This window comes from Echeneis naucrates, chromosome 24 (assembly GCF_900963305.1).
Source record: "Echeneis naucrates chromosome 24, fEcheNa1.1, whole genome shotgun sequence".
NCBI classification, from domain to species: Eukaryota; Metazoa; Chordata; class Actinopteri; order Carangiformes; family Echeneidae; genus Echeneis; species Echeneis naucrates.
In genome coordinates this window covers 3,386,722-3,405,573 of record NC_042534.1, presented here as the reverse complement: position 1 = coordinate 3,405,573, position 18,852 = coordinate 3,386,722, and the positions used below count along the sequence as shown (strand labels likewise).

General features: G+C 43.2%; 1 protein-coding gene across 2 annotated transcripts; it reads left to right on the top strand.

Annotated features, from left to right (window-relative positions):
* The first annotated feature begins 6,614 nt into the window (after nucleotides 1-6,614).
* Nucleotides 6,615-17,149, top strand: tfap2b (transcription factor AP-2 beta). Of its 2 annotated transcripts, none has more exons than XM_029496433.1 (7): nucleotides 6,615-6,690; nucleotides 8,637-9,098; nucleotides 10,424-10,478; nucleotides 11,383-11,602; nucleotides 11,770-11,888; nucleotides 12,857-12,998; nucleotides 16,858-17,149. In XM_029496433.1, the coding sequence occupies exons 1-7, from the start codon at nucleotides 6,643-6,645 to the stop codon at nucleotides 17,147-17,149; spliced, it is 1,338 nt and encodes a 445-aa protein (XP_029352293.1). In that variant the 5' UTR covers nucleotides 6,615-6,642. The 2 variants fall into 2 exon arrangements, with proteins under 2 accessions (XP_029352293.1, XP_029352292.1); XM_029496432.1 differs by lacking the exon at nucleotides 6,615-6,690 and adding an exon at nucleotides 8,348-8,475.
* Nucleotides 17,150-18,852: the final 1,703 nt, after the last annotated feature.

Below are 18,852 nucleotides of genomic sequence, written 5' to 3'. Positions count from 1 at the left end.
AAAAAAAAAAAAAAAAAAAAACTGACATCGACCCAGTATGGTTTGATAAAATTTTCAGTCAAATGAAATTGTAATTATTTCACTTTCAAGATAATTTTAACATATTAAACAGGAAAATAAGGCATCAACAGACACACACACACACACACACACATTCTCTTGAACCACAACAACTATGTTCTTTTATTTTGATGCTCTACAATCAGTGCCATAGCAACCAGTGTGTTTACTATGTGGACTACGTGGACGAAAGGAAAAAAAGTGACTGTTTCTGGATGCGAGACTGGTGTGACGCCATTGCCTGGGGTAGGATACACTTTGTTGTGTGCGACTGTGTGTTTGTGTGTGTGAGTGTGAGTGAGAGAGAGAGAGAGAAGGGTCCAACTCAGCCATTTTGTAAAAGGTGACTTTGCGGTTGCCATCGTCCTTCTTCCTTGTGCATGTCTATCTTTGTACACTCCTCAGATCGCAAGTTTAGCCAACACGAGCTCTCTGACTCGCTCATGAACATTTGTAAAGATATATATAAATATTTAAATTACTTTTCTTGTAGGCTTTAACTATATATATGTTAAATCCCTACCTTCTAAAATGCTGGTGTTCAATAAAGACAGTTGCTACGTGTTCTACTATTTACTTTGGCTTTAAGATGTACAACACACACACACACACAGTCACACAACACATTTACACACAGAAGGAGGCAACAGAGCAAGGGGAGACTAAAGAGAGGCAGCATGGATCAAAGTCAGCTATTGTGAATTATCCTTATGAATTCACAGAGTTAAAATTATAAGGAGTCAGAGTTCCTCTCTAATGTTGTGAGAGGAGGCTCAACCTACAGAAAAGTTCAAAAGCCTCCTTTGTGTGCACGAGCACATCTGCGTTTTCTTTCAGTTTGAGCGACTTCTATCAGGTTTTCTAGCTTATTTATATTTCAAAAAAAAAAAAAAAAAGAAGAGAAAATATCTGATGATAAAACAGAGAGAGGAGCAGCTGCCTGCTGGCGTCTCCATCCGGGCTCTGTAGGTTCTGTTTACTCTTGAATATTCCAGTCATTTAAAAAGGAGGTCACGTCCGCGGCATAACACAATCAAACAGGATGCATTTACAGTTGGCGCTCGTGCATCTCGCATTGAATTAATGCAACAGAAGCCTCAGGTGGTGGAAAGCAACAGAGGTGAGGAGAGGGATGTAAAGGAAGGACGTGAATTCCTGTATGTTCCCCACCTCACCATTATGGTTCAGTCTGGGGGTTTGTTGACAGATGGTGTCCCCAAATATAACACACATGCAGTCAATGTTTCATGATGCCAGGACAAAGCTGAACTATTGATAAAGCACGGCAAGACGTTAAAGAAAAAAATCTTTTCCCACAGGTATTCTTCTTCCAGCTTTTACAGTCATACACAACAGCAACACGGTGCAGTCAGCAACCGTTGTTGAGTCCTACGTCCTCCGTTAGACTGGAGCTGGAGTGTCAACAAATACAATGAGAAAGTGAAAAGATCCAAAACAAACAGAGCAGCTGATGAACAAACACAAGCGAAGCTGCATTTACTGCCACGATCACAACAGTTCAGCTGCCGAGACATTTGGCTGAGTGGCTACTTCATGAAAAACTGATCAACTATTTTGATAGTTAACAAAGAAGAATTACTAAATACGCTCCTCAGATATGTAGACATGTTTTATGTCATAGCAAAATGAACTTTTTGGGTGTTTTCTTTTTTTATGTGAAATAATGTGAAGATGTCACCTCTGTGGCAGCCATGTTTTCTACAATAGTAGTTTTCAGGAATAACACACAATCATTCCATTTTCCAGATAGACAACTATAGAAAAGCTTGAAATAACTTCATTGTTTTACTCCGTGAAGCATTTTGATTCAAAAAGCACCTTTTAAAATGATCTACAAGAAGATTTTCATTTCTGGATCACTTCATTGTTGCATGCATGAGAGCACTTCATGATGTGGAGGAGGTTCATTTACTCAGCTACCTAAATTCCAATAAGACTTGAAGGCAGCTTGAGGTTATGTAGATTTTTACTTGAGCTGCAAAATGAAATTATTTCACACATTTTGAGGCAGCTGCTAAGCCACATGATATATAAACATAGGCAGATCTGAAAATGTTTGATTTTCTTTCTTCTTTTTTTTTTTTTTTTTAAACGTCATGTTTTAATCACTTTTTACTGTCAGCTGCTGCGAGGAACTTCATTCATATGGAGGATTCAGCCTGATGTGTAATCAAACCCATGTATCTGCAGCTGTGTGTGTGAAGATGCAACCAAGTGATGTGTATGAAGCACAGCAGCTCTGTAAATTGGCTCTTTGATGGTTGCTGCATCTCACTGGAGGGTGTATGAGCAGCAACAAATGAGCACGAGCATCGCACACACACAAACATACATCCAGTGAAAGTAACTTAATCCCACTTTTGTTTATTGCTGGTGTGAAAAACATGTGAAGCGGCCTGCTGACCCGGCATTAGAATGAGAGGCAGCTTGATCAAAATGAGCTGGAAAATGAAATCGATAGATTTGCCTCTGCTGGAGTTTCTGTAAAAATTGACAAACGGACAAGAATGAATCACAAGTTTGACATCAGCAGCGCATAATGTGATGAGGCTGCCGATGCATTATTCACACCAGCTATTGATTGTACTACAATGCAACGCTCTGTTATCTCCACATTAAGCATCGGGGCAGATTTTCTACTCCACTATTCTCCTCTGCAGCCTTCAGTAAAGGTAATATTGTTTATTTTCATCCAATCATACGTATTAATCACATCAATGAAGGGCATATATTTAAACAGCCGGAGCACACACTAAAAATGAACATCTAAAAAACTAGACACGCATGTGATGAATACTGCCATTTATGTAGAAGTGAATTAAACAGTCTGGGGTCTCAGTGGGACTATAACTCCTGCTGACTGAGCCCCACAGTCACGAATACCAAACTCTGCCAACTTCTAAGCCCCGTCTCTCCAGTCTCTCTCCTCTGAAGCTATAACCCCTCTCCTCCTCTTCCTCCTCCACCTCCAAGGCTTCCCTGCTAAACCTCTTCCTCCTCTGTCCTGATCCCATTCCCTCCCAAGTACGTTCAAGGCCTTTTCTCCTCAGCCACTGTCCCCAACTGTACCCATCAGTCTGTCAACCCACACACACACCACAGGAGCCGGTGAAAATGACAAAAAACACTCTGGTTTGGTTCAGTTTGGTTTTTCATTCTATCATTCTGGAGTTAATGTGGCCTCGTCACCATTAAGGTGCTTTTTGAACATCCCCCAGAACCTAAATATCCACCACGAATGAGCTATGATTGGAAAATCAGGCTTTTATTGATCCTTAATTCTCCTTTAAAAAAAAAAAAAAAAATCTGTTGCATTACTGAACCATCAATTTAATAATTGATGTTTTCTAACATTTCCAAATGTCTTCTCTCCAAAAAGAAATAAGTGAATAAATAAAATTTCAAATATCCCATAATAATTTGGGTCTTGCACATATTTTCTTTGAGAAATTCAACAGGTGCAGTTGCACAAGGACACACAACTCATCTTCAGGCTTAAGACACAGTGTCCTGGAACCACAACTGAACTCAGGTCTCCATGTTGTTCCTCCTCACTTGGCCTTGTTTACTTTGTGTGATGCTGTAGTGCTACCTAGTGCTCAACAGCCGAACTGCAGAACATCATGAAACAGAGTCCTGATGGAAAGAGATGGGGGTTTAAAAGGCGTTAGAACATTTCCTGGATCTAGAAATCAGTTATGAATTATTCATGCATGCGCTCGGGTCAGACTCAATATAAAATGCTGCATATGCAAAACAAATAGCCCACAAATAAACATCAGGTTGAGTCAGTTTTAATCAGATATGCAGAGTTTTCTGCCTTCAACAAAAATATCATGGATTACTGACAAAGCATTTGTAGTATTTCTACAAAAGAAATACTAATTCAGTCATTTCTTTTACTTTTGGAGCACAGCTGATCACTATCTTTGGTACCAACGATAAATGACTCTTTACACCCACACCCCTTCTTCCTTGTACCCCTGATTCGAAGTAGTAGTTAATAAGTGCAGGAAATTGAGCTACAAAACAACCAAATGATTAAAGGATTGCGCCATTTTTTTCCACACCACAATTTACTGTGCTGGACAAGATCATGGGAGAAGATCCTTGTAAGAAAAGGTGGCACTGCACGATTTTATAACCCCGAAAAAAACCTTTAGTTTCTTTAGAGATGTGCTATCTGCGCTGCAAAATACATATGAGATGCATTTGTCTCCATTTGTACAGACGGCTGCAAACAAAAAGGCAGGGAGCAGATAGGGCGGTATTAGTGTGGCATGTGTGTAATGTATGCTGATACATCGTGTGTCAAAGCCCTGCAGGACACACAACCACAACCATGCCTCCAGACTTCCAGACTGTCAGGACATCTGTCATTGCTGACAGTCATATGCCTCACTGTGTGTGTGTGTGTGAGAGAGAGAGAGAGAGAGATAGTGCGAGATCGAGGGAGATAAGGGTGAATCTTTGGCAGAGGGTCATTCCAGAGAACTCGGGAACAGCCGTGCCTCTTAAACATTCATGTCTGGTTCCTCAGTGCCAGTCTTTTTTTTTTTTCCCCCCCTTCTTCTATTTTTGCATGAAATATCAAAAGGAGCTTAAAGCGTGGCGGTCACATCAGAGAGAACATACAGAGATACAGATATGCAGACAATCTGAAGAGCAACTTCACACTCCATTCAAGGCCTCCTAACTCCCAGCCCAGACCAGAACTGAAGCCGGTCACACCAACCTCTAACATGATACGCTCAAATTCAAACCTACACACATTTCCTCCTGAAGTCATACTTTGATTGGCTCCACATCTGCTAAAAAAATAAAAAAATTAAAAAAAAAACAACCTCCAGCAGGTTGGATGATGGCACAGACTCACTCAGGTTACAGTTGGGCTGTATGCATGTTTGGTCTGTTGACACTAGGGGGAGCAGTTTACACACACTTGGCCAAATCCTCACAGAGAAGCATTGGGGAGTGAATTTTTGAAAGGTGACAGTTTATCAATCATGCATGTCCCCTTTAACAGAGTCAGACGGGTCATTTATTAAATGAAACCATAAATAAGTAGCTGCTTCTGTCATTTTTTCCTCTCATCCCTTCATATACGAGGAGGAGGAGAGGGCTCGGGGTATAAACATGGTGGCTGAATGAATAAAATGTTGAGGGGGTCCATTAGTTTTAGATTTCTGCTTTTTTTAATGCACCTTTTGTAAAAAAAAAAAATATATATATATATATTAATATAATATATATAATATATATTAATATAATAACATTAATGCTGGAATATTTATTGCAATATTTTGTCTGCATGTCCCGCCGATACAGTATGATGCTTCATGACCATAAGATACTTTAACACTGAGGTGTCAAAGTTCAAATTCGATATCACCGCGCAGCACGTGTGTGTATTGTGAAACATATGTGCATAAAACTCCAACACAAATGATTTAAGTACAAGTCAACTGGGATGTACAACAACACAACTGTGCACTTCTGTCAGTCAGGATAATGGATCGATAAATTATCTCATGATCTAACGTCCAACTGTGACAACTTTTTAATCCCATCAACAAACGCTGATATTGAGCCTTTTATAAGAAGTCAATGCACACCAGAGTCCTGAAATGGAGATTATAATTGTGATAAATGACGAATTTAAGTTTAAAAGTTGTAACATTTAGATCACCGGATCTCAACCCAACTGAAAACTGAGCAGACCAATATGAAGGGAGGATGTTCATCCCTCCAGTGACTTTTGTGGAGGCCGACTGTGGAGCTGTGGAAGATTTGAATATATTTATAAAAAGCCTGTATAGTATTGTCACAATGAGACTTTCACAGTGAAATATTGGATTGCAGCCCTTCAGTCTGACGTTATGAAATTTAAAAATAGAGGCTAAACTGAAATAAATGCACCAAATTTTACTCTTCAGATTGGAATCTATGTTGGTTCCTGCTTTAATTTGTCACTTGTGTGTATATACACTCAATCCATGCTGCTCCCGTGTTCATCATAGTTTAAATTCATAAAAAAAACCTTCATTCATGCCTCACTTTAATTATAATTTACTGCTACTATTTGCTTTATTCACACGGTATGAGAGTTACTCTGGACTGATGGCCACCAGTGACCATCTGTGTGTAATATCAAGTCTAATATTTGCTTTTATTTTGAGAAGTGCAGAGAGTTAGGATTAATTTTAAAAAAATCTATTTCCTGTGTTGGGTTTTTTGTTTTTTTGTTTTTTTTGGGGGGGGTGGGGGGGGGGGGGGGGGGGGTTATGGATGTTGCAGTCAACCCTCCCCATCTTCACACTAATGGAGGCTTTACGTGGGTTTCCCATTCACAAAGGCTGCTGCCTGACTCCACAGAGGATGGGGGGGGGGGGGGGGGGGGGGGGGGGGGGGGGGGGGGGGGGGGGGGGAGAGAAAGAGAGAGAGAGAGGGGAAGAGAGAGAGAGAGAGAGAGAGAGAGAGAGGAGAGAGAGAGAGAGAGAGAGTTGAGACGTCCCCTCCTCACTTGGCTGCATTCGGTTTACCGACACCGGAGAAGCGACCATGCTGTGGAAACTAGTAGAGAATGTGAAGTATGAAGATATTTATGAGGTAACGTCGTCGTCCACATGTGTGTGTCCTGGCACAGACATTAGGAAATAATGAAGTTTTTTTTTTTGTTGTTGGGTTTGTTTGTTGTTGTGTTTTTTTTTTTTTTTTGGTTTTTTTTTTGGAGGGGGGTCACCGTTGAGTGAAGGTGGGTGTTTTGCAGCAGGAGTTCGGCCTGATGCTCTTTTGCTGGGAAGACATTTCATCACATTATGATTTTGGTTCAGGATGAAATTCTGCTCAAATCTGAGCTTTTTGTGTTATTTCGTGTGACGTTTTTCTTCGGTCAGATCTTCCCACTATTTGGGGAAAAAAAAAATATTTGGATTATTATTACACGTAGATTATTTCTACAAGAAAGAATAATCTCTTTAAATTTGACTGATGGGATATTTTAAATACGGCACTTTTAAATTAATTTACCAAATATTTGTTTATTAGCAGACTAACTTTAAACTTTATCTAAAAACATCTCTTCAAAGATGAATTTCAAAAATAGACCAGGGATCCCGCAAAAACTTAATTGTGTTTTTTAAAATTCAAAAATAAAAACAAACAAATAGATGGCTAGGTAATTTTTTTTAAATGACATTTGAAAGCAGAAAGGATCTCTAAGGAAGGCCGGGTCAGGGCGGGTGAAGTGTCAGGAGTGTTAATCATTTGGCTCCGATCCCGGAAATACCGTTTTCCTTTTTCTTTTTTTTTATTATTATTATAAAGGCGCGATGACACCCCGACCGGCTCGAGCACAAAAGCAGGAGAAGGGGAGAAAAAGAAGTGTGTGTGTGTGTGTGTTTATGGGGGGGGGGCAGCTAGCGAGGCCCCTCTGCCGCCCGGCGGGAAGCCCTTGTCTCGTGCCGCACATGGCTTTTCTCCCACGGCGCGAGGAGAGCGGAGGCTGTGATGTTGTTAAACAACTCAGTCAGGAGGGGCAAGAGGGGCAAGAGGGGGCAAAAGAGGGGCACAATATCAAGTTTAATCGCTTCTTTTGACTCGTGACACCCCCCCCCCTGCTTTGGTGGACCTTTCCTTAATAGAAGGCAGCTGCTCTTTATTTTTCCTCAGTATGAAATGTCCGGGTTATTTCTCATGTGCAGACATTGTGCGCGCTAAAGTGAGACCGAGTTTGTCGGGAACCGAACCCGTGACCCCGGTGTTGTTGTTGCTGCTGTTGCTGTTGTTGTTGTTGTCGTCGGTGTCACTGCCGAGCTGTTTATTGTGGAGCAGCTCGTTGACTTGTGTTGGATTGTTGGATGTTATAGCGCAAAAATAGTTGGTGCAAAGTGGTTCCTGCGTCAGACTTCGCCCACATCGGGCCCCCACAGCGGTGGGGTGGGGGGTGGGTGGGGATGGTGGTGGTGGGGGGGGGGGGGGGTTCCTCCCGGGTCTGGACGCCCTGATCGTTTTGAGCCTTTTTCTATCTCCCGCCGCTCGCACGCCGCCTCAGCTCTCCACGGAGTTTAAACGTCACTCACGGCTGCGCGAGAGGCTTCACGCTCCGCGTGTCGCCAGTCCCCTGCCTCGCGCACATTAATATTCCTGTAAGTCCCGGTCATGAATAACAATTACAGCCCGTACCGGGGGTAGAGGCGGGGGCTCGGTGCTCACACTCAGAGCGGCGGAGGCTCCGGGCGGAGGAAGGTCCTGAGCGGAGCTGCGGATCGGGGCGCGCCGGTTCCTCCCTGGAATGAGTTTTGCTGCTCCTCCGGCCCCACGAGGTCTCCGTTATCCAGCTGTTTTTACCGCGAGCGCTTTTTACAGATGTTAGTCCATTCTTACTCCACAGCGGTGAGTTTCCTTCCCCTTCTCTACATTTCTGTCTCCGCAGATTGTGAGACTTTTTTTTTTTTTTTTTTTTTTTTAAACCTCCAGGCTTTACTGTTCGGGCCTTTCGTGTGGTGTGACCCCCCCTTAAAATGTGGATCTAATTCTGTTCTGTCCTCTCCAAGGACCGGCATGACGGTGTGTCGAGCCACAGCTCCCGTCTGTCCCAGCTGGGCTCGGTGTCGCATGCGGGACCTTACTCCAGCGCGCCGCCGCTGTCTCACGCGCCCTCGTCGGACTTCCAGCCTCCGTACTTCCCGCCGCCGTACCAGCCGCTCGCTCACTACCAGAGCCAGGATCCGTACTCCCACGTCAGCGACCCGTACTCCCTGAACTCGCTGCACCAGAGCCAGCAGGGCGCATGGGGGGCGCGGCAGCGGCAGGACGCCGCCGGGGACCGGATGGAGAGCTCGGCTCTGCTGGCGCAGCCTCGGGCCTCGCTGCCTCAACTTTCCGGGCTGGACCCGCGGCGGGACTACGGCGGCGTACGGCGGCCCGACGTGCTGCTGCACTCCGCCCACCCGGGACTGGAGCCCGGCATGGGCGACGGACTGCTGCACGGGCTGCACGGTATGGAGGACGTTCAGGTGAGCCAAAAATGGTGCATTTCTTTTTTATTTTCATTTTTATTTTCACACATTGAGAGCCTGATAATTCTGTTCTGGAGGGGGAAAAAAAAAAAGCAAGACCACCACGGAAAGACAAAAGGACAAAGCTGCTGACTTCTACTGAATTTTACATTCACACATTGTGATGAATTTCACTGGCCTCGTCCTCAGTAATGACATCTCAGCTCCAACACTTCCATATATTTACACTTTAGGAAGGCAAAAAAAAAAAAAGAAAAAGAAAAATGGAGAAAGCCCGAGTTGCCTTTTTCTGGATTTGGATTTGAAGTTAGAACAACCGAAATAAAGACGGTGTCTAAAATAAACAGGACAATTGTTGACAGCTGTCTCCTTCACTGTCTGCTCATGTTTGCTGTTCCTCTGGAGCTGAGGTCAGTGAACTCAGCGGCCCCCCCACCACACCCCACCCCGGGGCTGGAGCCTGACACGGGAAGGGCCCACAGCTGAAGCCCGGTGTCTTCGGAGACGGACGATTAAATGCACGTTTTAAAAAAGGAAATTACTAAATATTTATTCGTTTATGAAATTCCATTCAATCAACATGCAGAGAAATAGCTCTCGTTGCCTTTTCTAAAGTTATACAAAGTATAAGGCTTTAATTATTATTATTGGATGTTATTTTAATTATTTTTTTTACTATACGATTTCATATAATTTGAAAGCTGTCATCTTAGTTTTAGTCTTATTTTATTTTATTTTTTTGTGAGTGTGTGTTGATGCTAAAGGTGCCAAACACAAAGCAAAGCTGCCACAGACTTTGTGAAGCAGACTTTTATATGTGGCTGTGTAGGATTTCACTCCCCCCCCCACCCCCTTCAGGGCACAGCACATCACGGATTGTCTGCCATTTAACCTCCACCACAGATTTCTCATTTCTGGCTTCCCTTATTTGTGTCATGCATTTATTAACCTCATAACTCTGTTTTAACTAATTATTATTTTTGACATTGGGTCTATTTTTTAAGGGGGGGATTTATTTGGCAGGAAGTGAATGAGATTGATGAATGAGGCTTTAAATGTGTGAAAAGAGCTCTCTTTTTGCCCCTTGGCTACATCATGCTGACAAAACGAAAGCAAATTATTATAAAATAGATTTGTTCGCTGTTTGGACAAAAACAACTTAATTTTTTCCCCTTGCTTTTTAAACCTGAAATGGCCACTGCTCCTTTTGGCGTTGTTGTTGTTGGATTGTGTTGTTAGAATTGGTCTCACTAAACACAAAGCTTCACATGCTCGGGTGATGTCTATAATAATAATAATAATTTGTTTTTATCTTCTGACAGACCATTGAAGACACCAACGGAACGAACATCCTGGACCAATCAGTAATTAAGAAAGGTACACACACACACACACACACACACACACACACACACACATTGATATTCACACGCTTTATATGTGTGACTAAAATAAAGTCATTTAATTCATCTTACCAATGCAATAATTTGGGGGAAATGAATTTATAAATCCGGGATGTATATAAAGGAACAACCCGTAATTTATCTGCATCTATAATTTATTATCTTGTAAAATAAGAGGATTTATTTATGAAAAACGTATCCAGGTGTGGTTATAACCCCGACCAGGCCGGAAAGCTTTTTTTTTTTTTGGAGGTGGAGGGTGAGGAGTCAGAGGTCGGGTTAACGATCCCGGTATATTGACTCGCAGGCAGTGAGTCGCTGACAGGCTGCCATGCTGCCGCTCTGATGATGTGCGGTGATTTAGTTACGGGATGTTGAGTGACTGAGCTCCCCGCGGGGCATTTAAGCCGCTGATGTAATAAATGGCACCGCTCACGGAGATCTCGTGAGCTCGTTTAGAGCTAATCTGCAGTATTATCCCCCGTGGAGCCATCAGGAGGAGGAGGAGGAGGTGAAGAAATAAAAAATAAATATAAAGTTGGACTGGCCCCTGCGCATGCACGCACGAGCCGCTTTGTGATAAATAAATAAATAAACAAACACACACCATTAGCGCGAGCATCCGGTGCTGCTGGTGGGAGTTAAACCGGCCGTGGAGGGAAGGCCGGGAGGTGGTTAATGCGATTCCGGAGCGCGAGCCAATCAACAATCGATAATATTGTAATGAGAATGTCGCGCGACATTAAATAACAGCAACTGCCCGGCGCGTGGGCGGCTCATTAGGCCGAGGGGACTCCGGGTTGTGCAGTTTTGTTTGTGTGTGTGTGTTTGTGTGTTTGCTGTCCGCTGACTCGCGCCTCTCTGCTCCCTTCCTTCAGTCCCCATGCCGCCCAAAAACGTGGGCTCTCTGATGCTCGGCAAGGACGGCCTGATCGGGGGGGTCACCGTCAACATTAACGAGGTGTTCTGCTCGGTACCGGGCCGCCTGTCGCTGCTCAGCTCCACCTCCAAGTACAAAGTGACCGTAGGGGAGGTGCAGAGGAGACTGTCCCCGCCCGAGTGCCTCAACGCCTCCCTGTTGGGGGGCGTGTTGAGAAGGTAGGACTGATTTTTAAAAAATAAAAATAAAAGACTAATTCAACAAAAACAGCTCAATTAAGCACCAAACCGGAGCACAGGCTGAACAGCTCCGTGTCTAATGTCCTAAATCTGAGTCCAGGTGTGTCACCAGAAGCCTAAACCTGCTTTCCTTCCTGTCTCTGCAGAGCAAAGTCCAAAAACGGTGGGAAATGTCTGAGAGAAAAGCTGGAGAAGATTGGACTGAATTTACCTGCTGGGAGGCGCAAAGCTGCCAACGTCACATTACTAACATCTCTAGTAGAAGGTGACTGACCTAAAACAAAAAAAACAAAACACTGCACTTACACTGTGACCGTGGGGGGAGTAATGTGTGTCAGCAGACTAGAAACCTAATTAATTCTGATTTATTTTTATTTTATTTAATATTTGCAAAGTAACAAAAAAACAAAAAACAACCTTCTATGTGAATAGCCTCAAACAATTCAACATAATAAAAAAAAAAGATAGAAAAAACTGAAATAAACAAAAAGAAACTTGGACCTTTCCCCCCCTACACTGAGAATCAAAATGCACCAGTAAAATAAGCTTCAGCACCAACACAGAAAAATGAGACGGGCCTGCAGAGGTCATGACCTCACAAAGCTTCTGAGACTGCAGAGCGAGGGAAAGATATCCACTGCTGAGAATGTGCTTAGATTTGATTAATGAATTGATTAAAAGCTAAAGACAGAGCCCCCCCCAATCCTTTGTGTCCGCAGCTAATTTATTTAGCATATGAGGGGCTATTTCGAATACATGATTCTACACTGCACTGCACAATTTCTTTTTTTAATGCAAAAATAAAATAGTTTTTAATAAAATACATCCATGTCAGAGTGTAACATTTGGGCTCACTCCTGCCTTTTAAAAAAAGCAACTCATTTTACTTTTTATCTGCTTGCAATTAGCTCACACCTTCACTATTTTTCTGAATAAATTTCTTTATAATTCGAATTTTTTGCATTTTTTGCATTCTCTAAATTTGAGGAAAAGTAGTGCTAGAAGTTGGTTTGTATATAAATTTTTGTCCACAGTCAAGCTTTTATTTTTAACCATTTCCGTTTGAGTTTGAGGAATATTTGATCACTAACGTTAAAATTCTAATTAAAAAAAAAAAAGCTGATAATGAGCGAGAGGAAGGAGGCTCACAATCTCAAAGACGTGGAGCTGAAATATGAATATTGTTTGTCTGTATCAGATTCACATTGACAGTCCGAACCCCCCCTCCCTCAGGTGAAGCAGTCCACCTGGCCCGGGATTTCGGTTACATCTGTGAGACGGAGTTCCCCACCAAAGCCGTGAGCGAGTACCTCAACCGGCAGCATGCGGACCCCAACGAGCTGCACACGCGGAAAAACATGCTGCTGGCGACAAAGTGAGTTGATGGAGCGTTTGATTAGATTGTGCTCCTCTCAGAGCCTTTATGGGTGTTTCCCTCTCATGGAATATATATAACACATTTCTGCAGTGAGGGAGATTCCACCGGTAAAAGGCATTAATGCCTGCATTAATAGTTCATACATCCGGAGACATTCAGAGGAAAGCATAGTGGAAAATAAAGAGTGCAAAGGTCGGGGGCCTTCCCTGTGCAGTCAAAGGAGGAACCAGGAAAGCGGATTTTATTTCATTTTGTTTTGTAACCATCAGCAGCACAAACACGGTTGTGTGTATCTGAAGATATTTCCATCCTTTATATCGAGGCTCAGAAACTTAGAGCTTCAGCATTTGGAGGGATTTTGGGTGCAGATCTGAACGGCACACTCGCCTTCCGTCTCAACAGGAATTTTTCTGGTGACTGAAATTGTGGTGAAATTAAAATCGCTCCCATTTTCCTGGGGGCCTCTGTGACCCCTCTTTAAGGCCCCCCTGAGGGTGTGTGAGCCTTCTCCACACTGTGCTTTACTCTGCATCGCACGCCGTGAACATGGTGACTGACTGACATTTGGAAACGAGAGGGGGACTATTGTTAATTATAATGAGGGCCATTGAACTCAGTATAGATCTAACCTGTGATGAAAACGGCTGATTGAAAAATGGCCACGCTGAAAAATGAGGCCGGTTCAAATCCAGCCGAAGCTTTAAATCCACATTTAAGCCCAGAGTGTTATGGTGATCGAACAAAAGCATCAATTTGCACCTTTTCATTGTGCTATAAACTCTTAATATATTGGGGGATGTTGGATGCAAAGAAACCAAACATCCAGGCGTGCCTCCACAGGATAACCTTTAGCTTTAGTGGAGATAAAGCTGATTTGATTCTGGATACTTTTATGTGGCCTGTGCAGCTCAGACATTATAAAAATACAAGCTCTGAGGTTGAGAGTGTATGTTTGACCCTCTTCCTCTGGTCTCCACAGCGATCCATTTTACTGAATCTCCTCGTAAAGTTACTTATATTAATCCATTTTTATGGCCGTTAAACTGTGGAATTGGAAATCGGATCTTTTTGATTACCTTTAGCAACTGAGCTTGGATAGGTTGGGGTATGTTTTTCTTTTTCCAGAAAGCAGGGCAGCAGTAGAGATGTGGATTAAATCAGTGTCTTTAGATTTTTGAACAGAATAAGTATAATCCTAATGAATCAGTAGCCCTAATTGATGTGCATTTATTCCCGTGAATGTGAGTTTTTGGAACAAGACGACCTCTCGTATCTTTAGCTTGCATAAGTAGTGCTGTCTGCTGGCCTGCACTCCACAAACCATCTGGCTGTGTGTGTGTGTGTGTTATGTTGTGTTCGTGTGGTATTCAGTATGTAGGGTGTGTTCGGTGGTGGATGTTTGATGCTCAGATTCAAACCTGTTCCAATACGGGGTGTCGGTGCTGCCTGTTAGAAATTCATTATTTAGCAGTGAAGTGTTTCAAGTCGCCAGAAAACAACAGCGAAAGCCTTGAGTGTAGCCCGGGGTGGCGGCTTCTCCTCTCTACTCCCCTAACCCCAGCTGGCCTCGGCCTGCACAGCCTGTCACTCATTTGCTGGAGCTCTGCCCTTAGGCCGCTTGGTGTGTGTGTGTGTGTATGTGTGTGTGTGCGTGCACATGGGGCGTGCAAGCATGAATCAGAGAGGGAGAGAGAAAGAGATGGGTCTCTTGAATATAAAATGTGGGCCTAAAACCAGAAGATGGTTTGCTGAAATCTAACAAGGAGAACAAGGTGAAGAGGTGATTTTCTTTCACCGATGCATTTTCCTGTGGAGCCACACAGTGAAGAACTGAGATGCATTTGTTGCCCTCTTTCCACAAATTGATACATTAGCAATTAAAGAGTTGCTTGAATGTGGACAGATTTATTGTTTTGGTTTTGGGCTGTGGTGAGAAAGGTGTTGTTGGCTTTAGCCTCGTAATTCTCTTCGCTGCTTGATGACTATTTTTATGGCTCGCCTAGCATATGTAGGAGGTGTTTAAGGTTAAGATGGAGTCTGAGAGCCATGCAGACAAAGGCCATTCTTTAGATAAACATAAATGTCAGCGGTTAAGGTAGAATTAAACTAACATTTTACGAATCCTTCACAGCCTGTTATCTCAGAGTGCCAGAATACAGATCAGCTACAAGGCACGTTTCCAGGGAAGGAAATTCTCGACACACAATCAAAAAATTCTCACGTCGTCTACCACTCTTTCCTCGTACACCTATAAAGTAGCAGCTGTTCACATCGGGCTGGTGGGTTTTTTTTTTTTTCCTCTCCTGTTTTCTAAAGGCATTCTGGGAAACGTAGATAGAAGGCAGGAAAGTGGGTAAAAGAAAAGTGCACTACATCACATAAAAAGGCCTTGAGTGCGTCACACAAAAGGAAGGTTTCAGGGGACAATTTTTCCTTTTGGGGATACATTACGTAATGCAAACCTATCTGAGGAAATCAGAGCGTCTTTGCATCCACATATTACACATTTCACATCAACTCTTCTGTACAGACGAGCGGGATTTTTGTGTCAATGCTGAAATCCTTGTGAATACAACAGGGAGACGGAGGAATCCGTTCCAGTGACTCTGCAAATATGATTTTTTTTTTTTCTTTTTAAAGCCACGGTGTCATGTGACCGAGGGAGTTTTTAAACTAAAGAGAATACGCTCAATATCTCGTCTTCGTTAGCACAGAACTGACGCAAGAGTCTTTGGCTCTGAGTTCTCGGTGAATCGTCTCGGTGAATAGTGGGGTGGGGTCACGCTGATGCCTTCTGGAGCTGCTGGACTACCTGCAAGAATTTCATCAGCGTTAGCTGAAGTGATGGTCTGAATACCGTTTTCTTCCACCTTAACGCTGCTATTCTGGGGGAATTGCTGCCTTTGCTTTGTGGCGTAAGCGATGAGCCACTAACCCAAAGCCACCATCATTCATATATATTCAGAAAGCAGCACGCAGAGTCGGCCGAGTGCAATTTGTGCGTTATTGGGGTTTTATTTGGTGGATTATGTCAAATATTTTCTTATCCTAACATATTGCCCCGTAACACCACTATTGTTCTAGTATCTGCCCCTGCTGAGGTGGGGGGGGAAAAAAAAAAAAAAAAAAGAGAGATATATGACATTGAAACGCAGTTTAAAGTGAATGTGCTTCCTTTTTCCTCACTTAATGTGGTTAAAGCAGCAGAGAACTGAGTCTATAACACGTTTCCCTGCTCTATCAGGCTTAAAAAAATAAAATACAAAAAAAAATACAGTTTCAGTTTGCATTGCTGGAACATCTGCAACCACAAGTACAAGATATGGTCGCCATCATGCGGCGACACCGTTGACCCACAAAGGCTGAATTAAGGGGCTTTTCACTCATTATATTCAGATTTAATGTGATTTAAAAACTAAATTATCAACTTGATATATATCTGTCTAATAAGGTATTTTTGATTGAATTACCACAATGTTGTGTTAGTGGGTCCCATGGATGGATTACCATGTTAACCTGTGAAGGTGGGGGGGGGTTATTGATAAGGGATTTGATAGAGCAGTAAGTAAAATTCTGGATCTTATTGGATGTTCTGTAAATTCCTAAACAAATAAAATAAATCTAACTTGAACTATCAAACTGAAATCAGAAATCATGTTTTGGGGCCTTATGAGGTCCCTGACAGAATGGCCCACTTTAAGACGATAATTGGAGATTCCTGGTTTTTAATTGAGAGATTTTAATGTGAACAGAATGACCCTGTAGTGATTACATTTCATGCCTATAAATACTGACTCTTAGCAGCAGTGTCAGTCCTGTAAAAGACCTCTTGTTGTGTCTCCCCCCCCCCCTGCAGACAGCTCTGTAAGGAGTTCACAGACCTGCTGGCCCAGGACAGGACTCCCCTGGGCAACTCAAGGCCCACCCCCATCCTGGAGCCCGGCATCCAGAGCTGCCTCTCCCACTTCTCCTTCATCACGCACGGCTTCGGGTCGCCCGCCATCTGCGCCGCGCTCACCGCCCTCCAGAACTACCTCACTGAGGCTCTCAAAGGACTCGACAAGATGTTTCTCAACAACCCTTCCAACAACCGGCACGGGGACGCCGGCAACAAGGCCGGCGACAAAGAGGAGAAGCAGCGGAAATGAAGCGGGGCGGGGGGAGAGCAGGAGGCAGCCACACACACACAGAGGCGTTACACCGTTTACTTCTAGCTTTACACCACTGCGACTGACCTGCCACACATAGGGCTGGGGTGGAGTAGGAGGAGGAGGAGGGAGGAGGAGGAGGAAGAGGAAAGCTCGGTGGAGAGAAAAAGGCAGAGGAAGACACCCGTGGGCCAGTGTCAGAGAGCACAGAGGGATTTTTCATCTGTGTTACGTTCTTTTCATTCCCCTGAGGACATGGTGGTTACTGTGTTACATCCATTTTGCTCCCCCTGCCTGCATCCTGTGAGACTGAGATGCTGTGAGCGGCCAACAAACAACATTGTGTGCGCGTGCGCCTGAACGAATGTGTGCGTGTGCTTGTGTTTGTCTTCACACAGAAAAAAAAGCATTGTGGGTAAGAAAAGCGGGGGGAAACGAGCATTCTATCTGTGAAACAGGTCTGTCTGGTTATTTAACACGAGTACGAGGAAACGGAGTGTTAATTTATGTGTGTAAATATTTATTTATATTAATTAAAATGGATGGTTGTGTAAATAGGTGCACCAGCTATTTTGGAGTAGGCCTATTTATCTGTGATTCGACCTTTGTGAGCCGGCGGGGGGGCAGGACTCATCCAGTGTTTTTCTGTTCTTATAGAGCTGTTGTCATGGTGCTGATGATGGGTAGACATGCTTCTAATTGTCCAGTGATTTCATTTCTATCACACTGAAAATAAACCATGTGTTTTATTATGCGAGGTGTGCAGCCTGCGCCTTTTCTCCAGGGAAATTCTCCGCTAGAGTCCCAGTCAGCGCTGGGTGGGTCAGGTTCATCTCAACGAAATGTTCAATTCCATTTCATCAGATTATTTTGAAGTGACAGTTTAAGGGGGGTTATTTCAGCAGAAAATGCAACTTTTCTGAATGGATTGTTATTCACTGTGATATTCAGTGTTGTGTGTTAATCATTTTGGTTTAACGGTTGTGTTCATTACAAAAATAAGTGCTTTGCTGGTTCTGGCACCGTGTGGGAGGAAATGCTATGATCTCCCTCGTGAGCAAACAAAGAACTCTGAGGTAAAATATGCAATTGCAAGTTATTTTAACGCCCGTTATTCACGATGACAGGCAGTAAATTTCTGATTACTGTCAAGACATGAAACAAACCAAAAAAAAAAAATTACATTACATAAAATCTCTGACTCAGATGTAAATAAAAAGGGAAACCTGGCGAGAAGATGATACAAACTGGTCACCTCTATTTAAAAAAAAAAAAAAAATGAGTAGAGCAGGCCACGTTTGTCTTTAATCACATTCCTTATTATTCGTTGGTTTGTATGGCCAGAAAGGAACAAGTCCTCATTTTTAAAAATGATCCGATGATCCGTTTTATTGTATGGATTGGTGTTGGAGGTCACAGAGCTCATTATAACCGCAGTTTGTCTGATGGGACCTTTAAATGGACCGATATGGGAATATTGGTGACACAGTGAGACGAGATGAAATGGTTAAAGTCGACATGTGTGTCCGCGTGAGAGGGTATTAGACCAAATCATGATTATCATTAGTATCACCGTGATTACTGTAACTATTATACACCAAACCTCAGAAAGGCTATTAGAGAAAGTGTCCGCAGTCTGGAGTCCAGATACTGAAAGCTCCTGAAACGAACACACACACACACACACACACACAGATGGATAC

What these genes read in the sequence shown, in the direction of transcription:
- tfap2b (XM_029496433.1), top strand. Translation starts at nt 6,643, where the DNA reads ATGCTGTGGAAACTAGTAGAGAATGTGAAGTATGAAGATATTTATGAG. An exon ending in ACGGTATGGAGGACGTTCAG is followed by an intron (nt 9,099 to 10,423) that starts GTGAGCCAAAAA and finishes ATCTTCTGACAG; the next exon opens with ACCATTGAAGACACCAACGG. An exon ending in AACATGCTGCTGGCGACAAA is followed by an intron (nt 12,999 to 16,857) that starts GTGAGTTGATGG and finishes CCCCCCCTGCAG; the next exon opens with ACAGCTCTGTAAGGAGTTCA.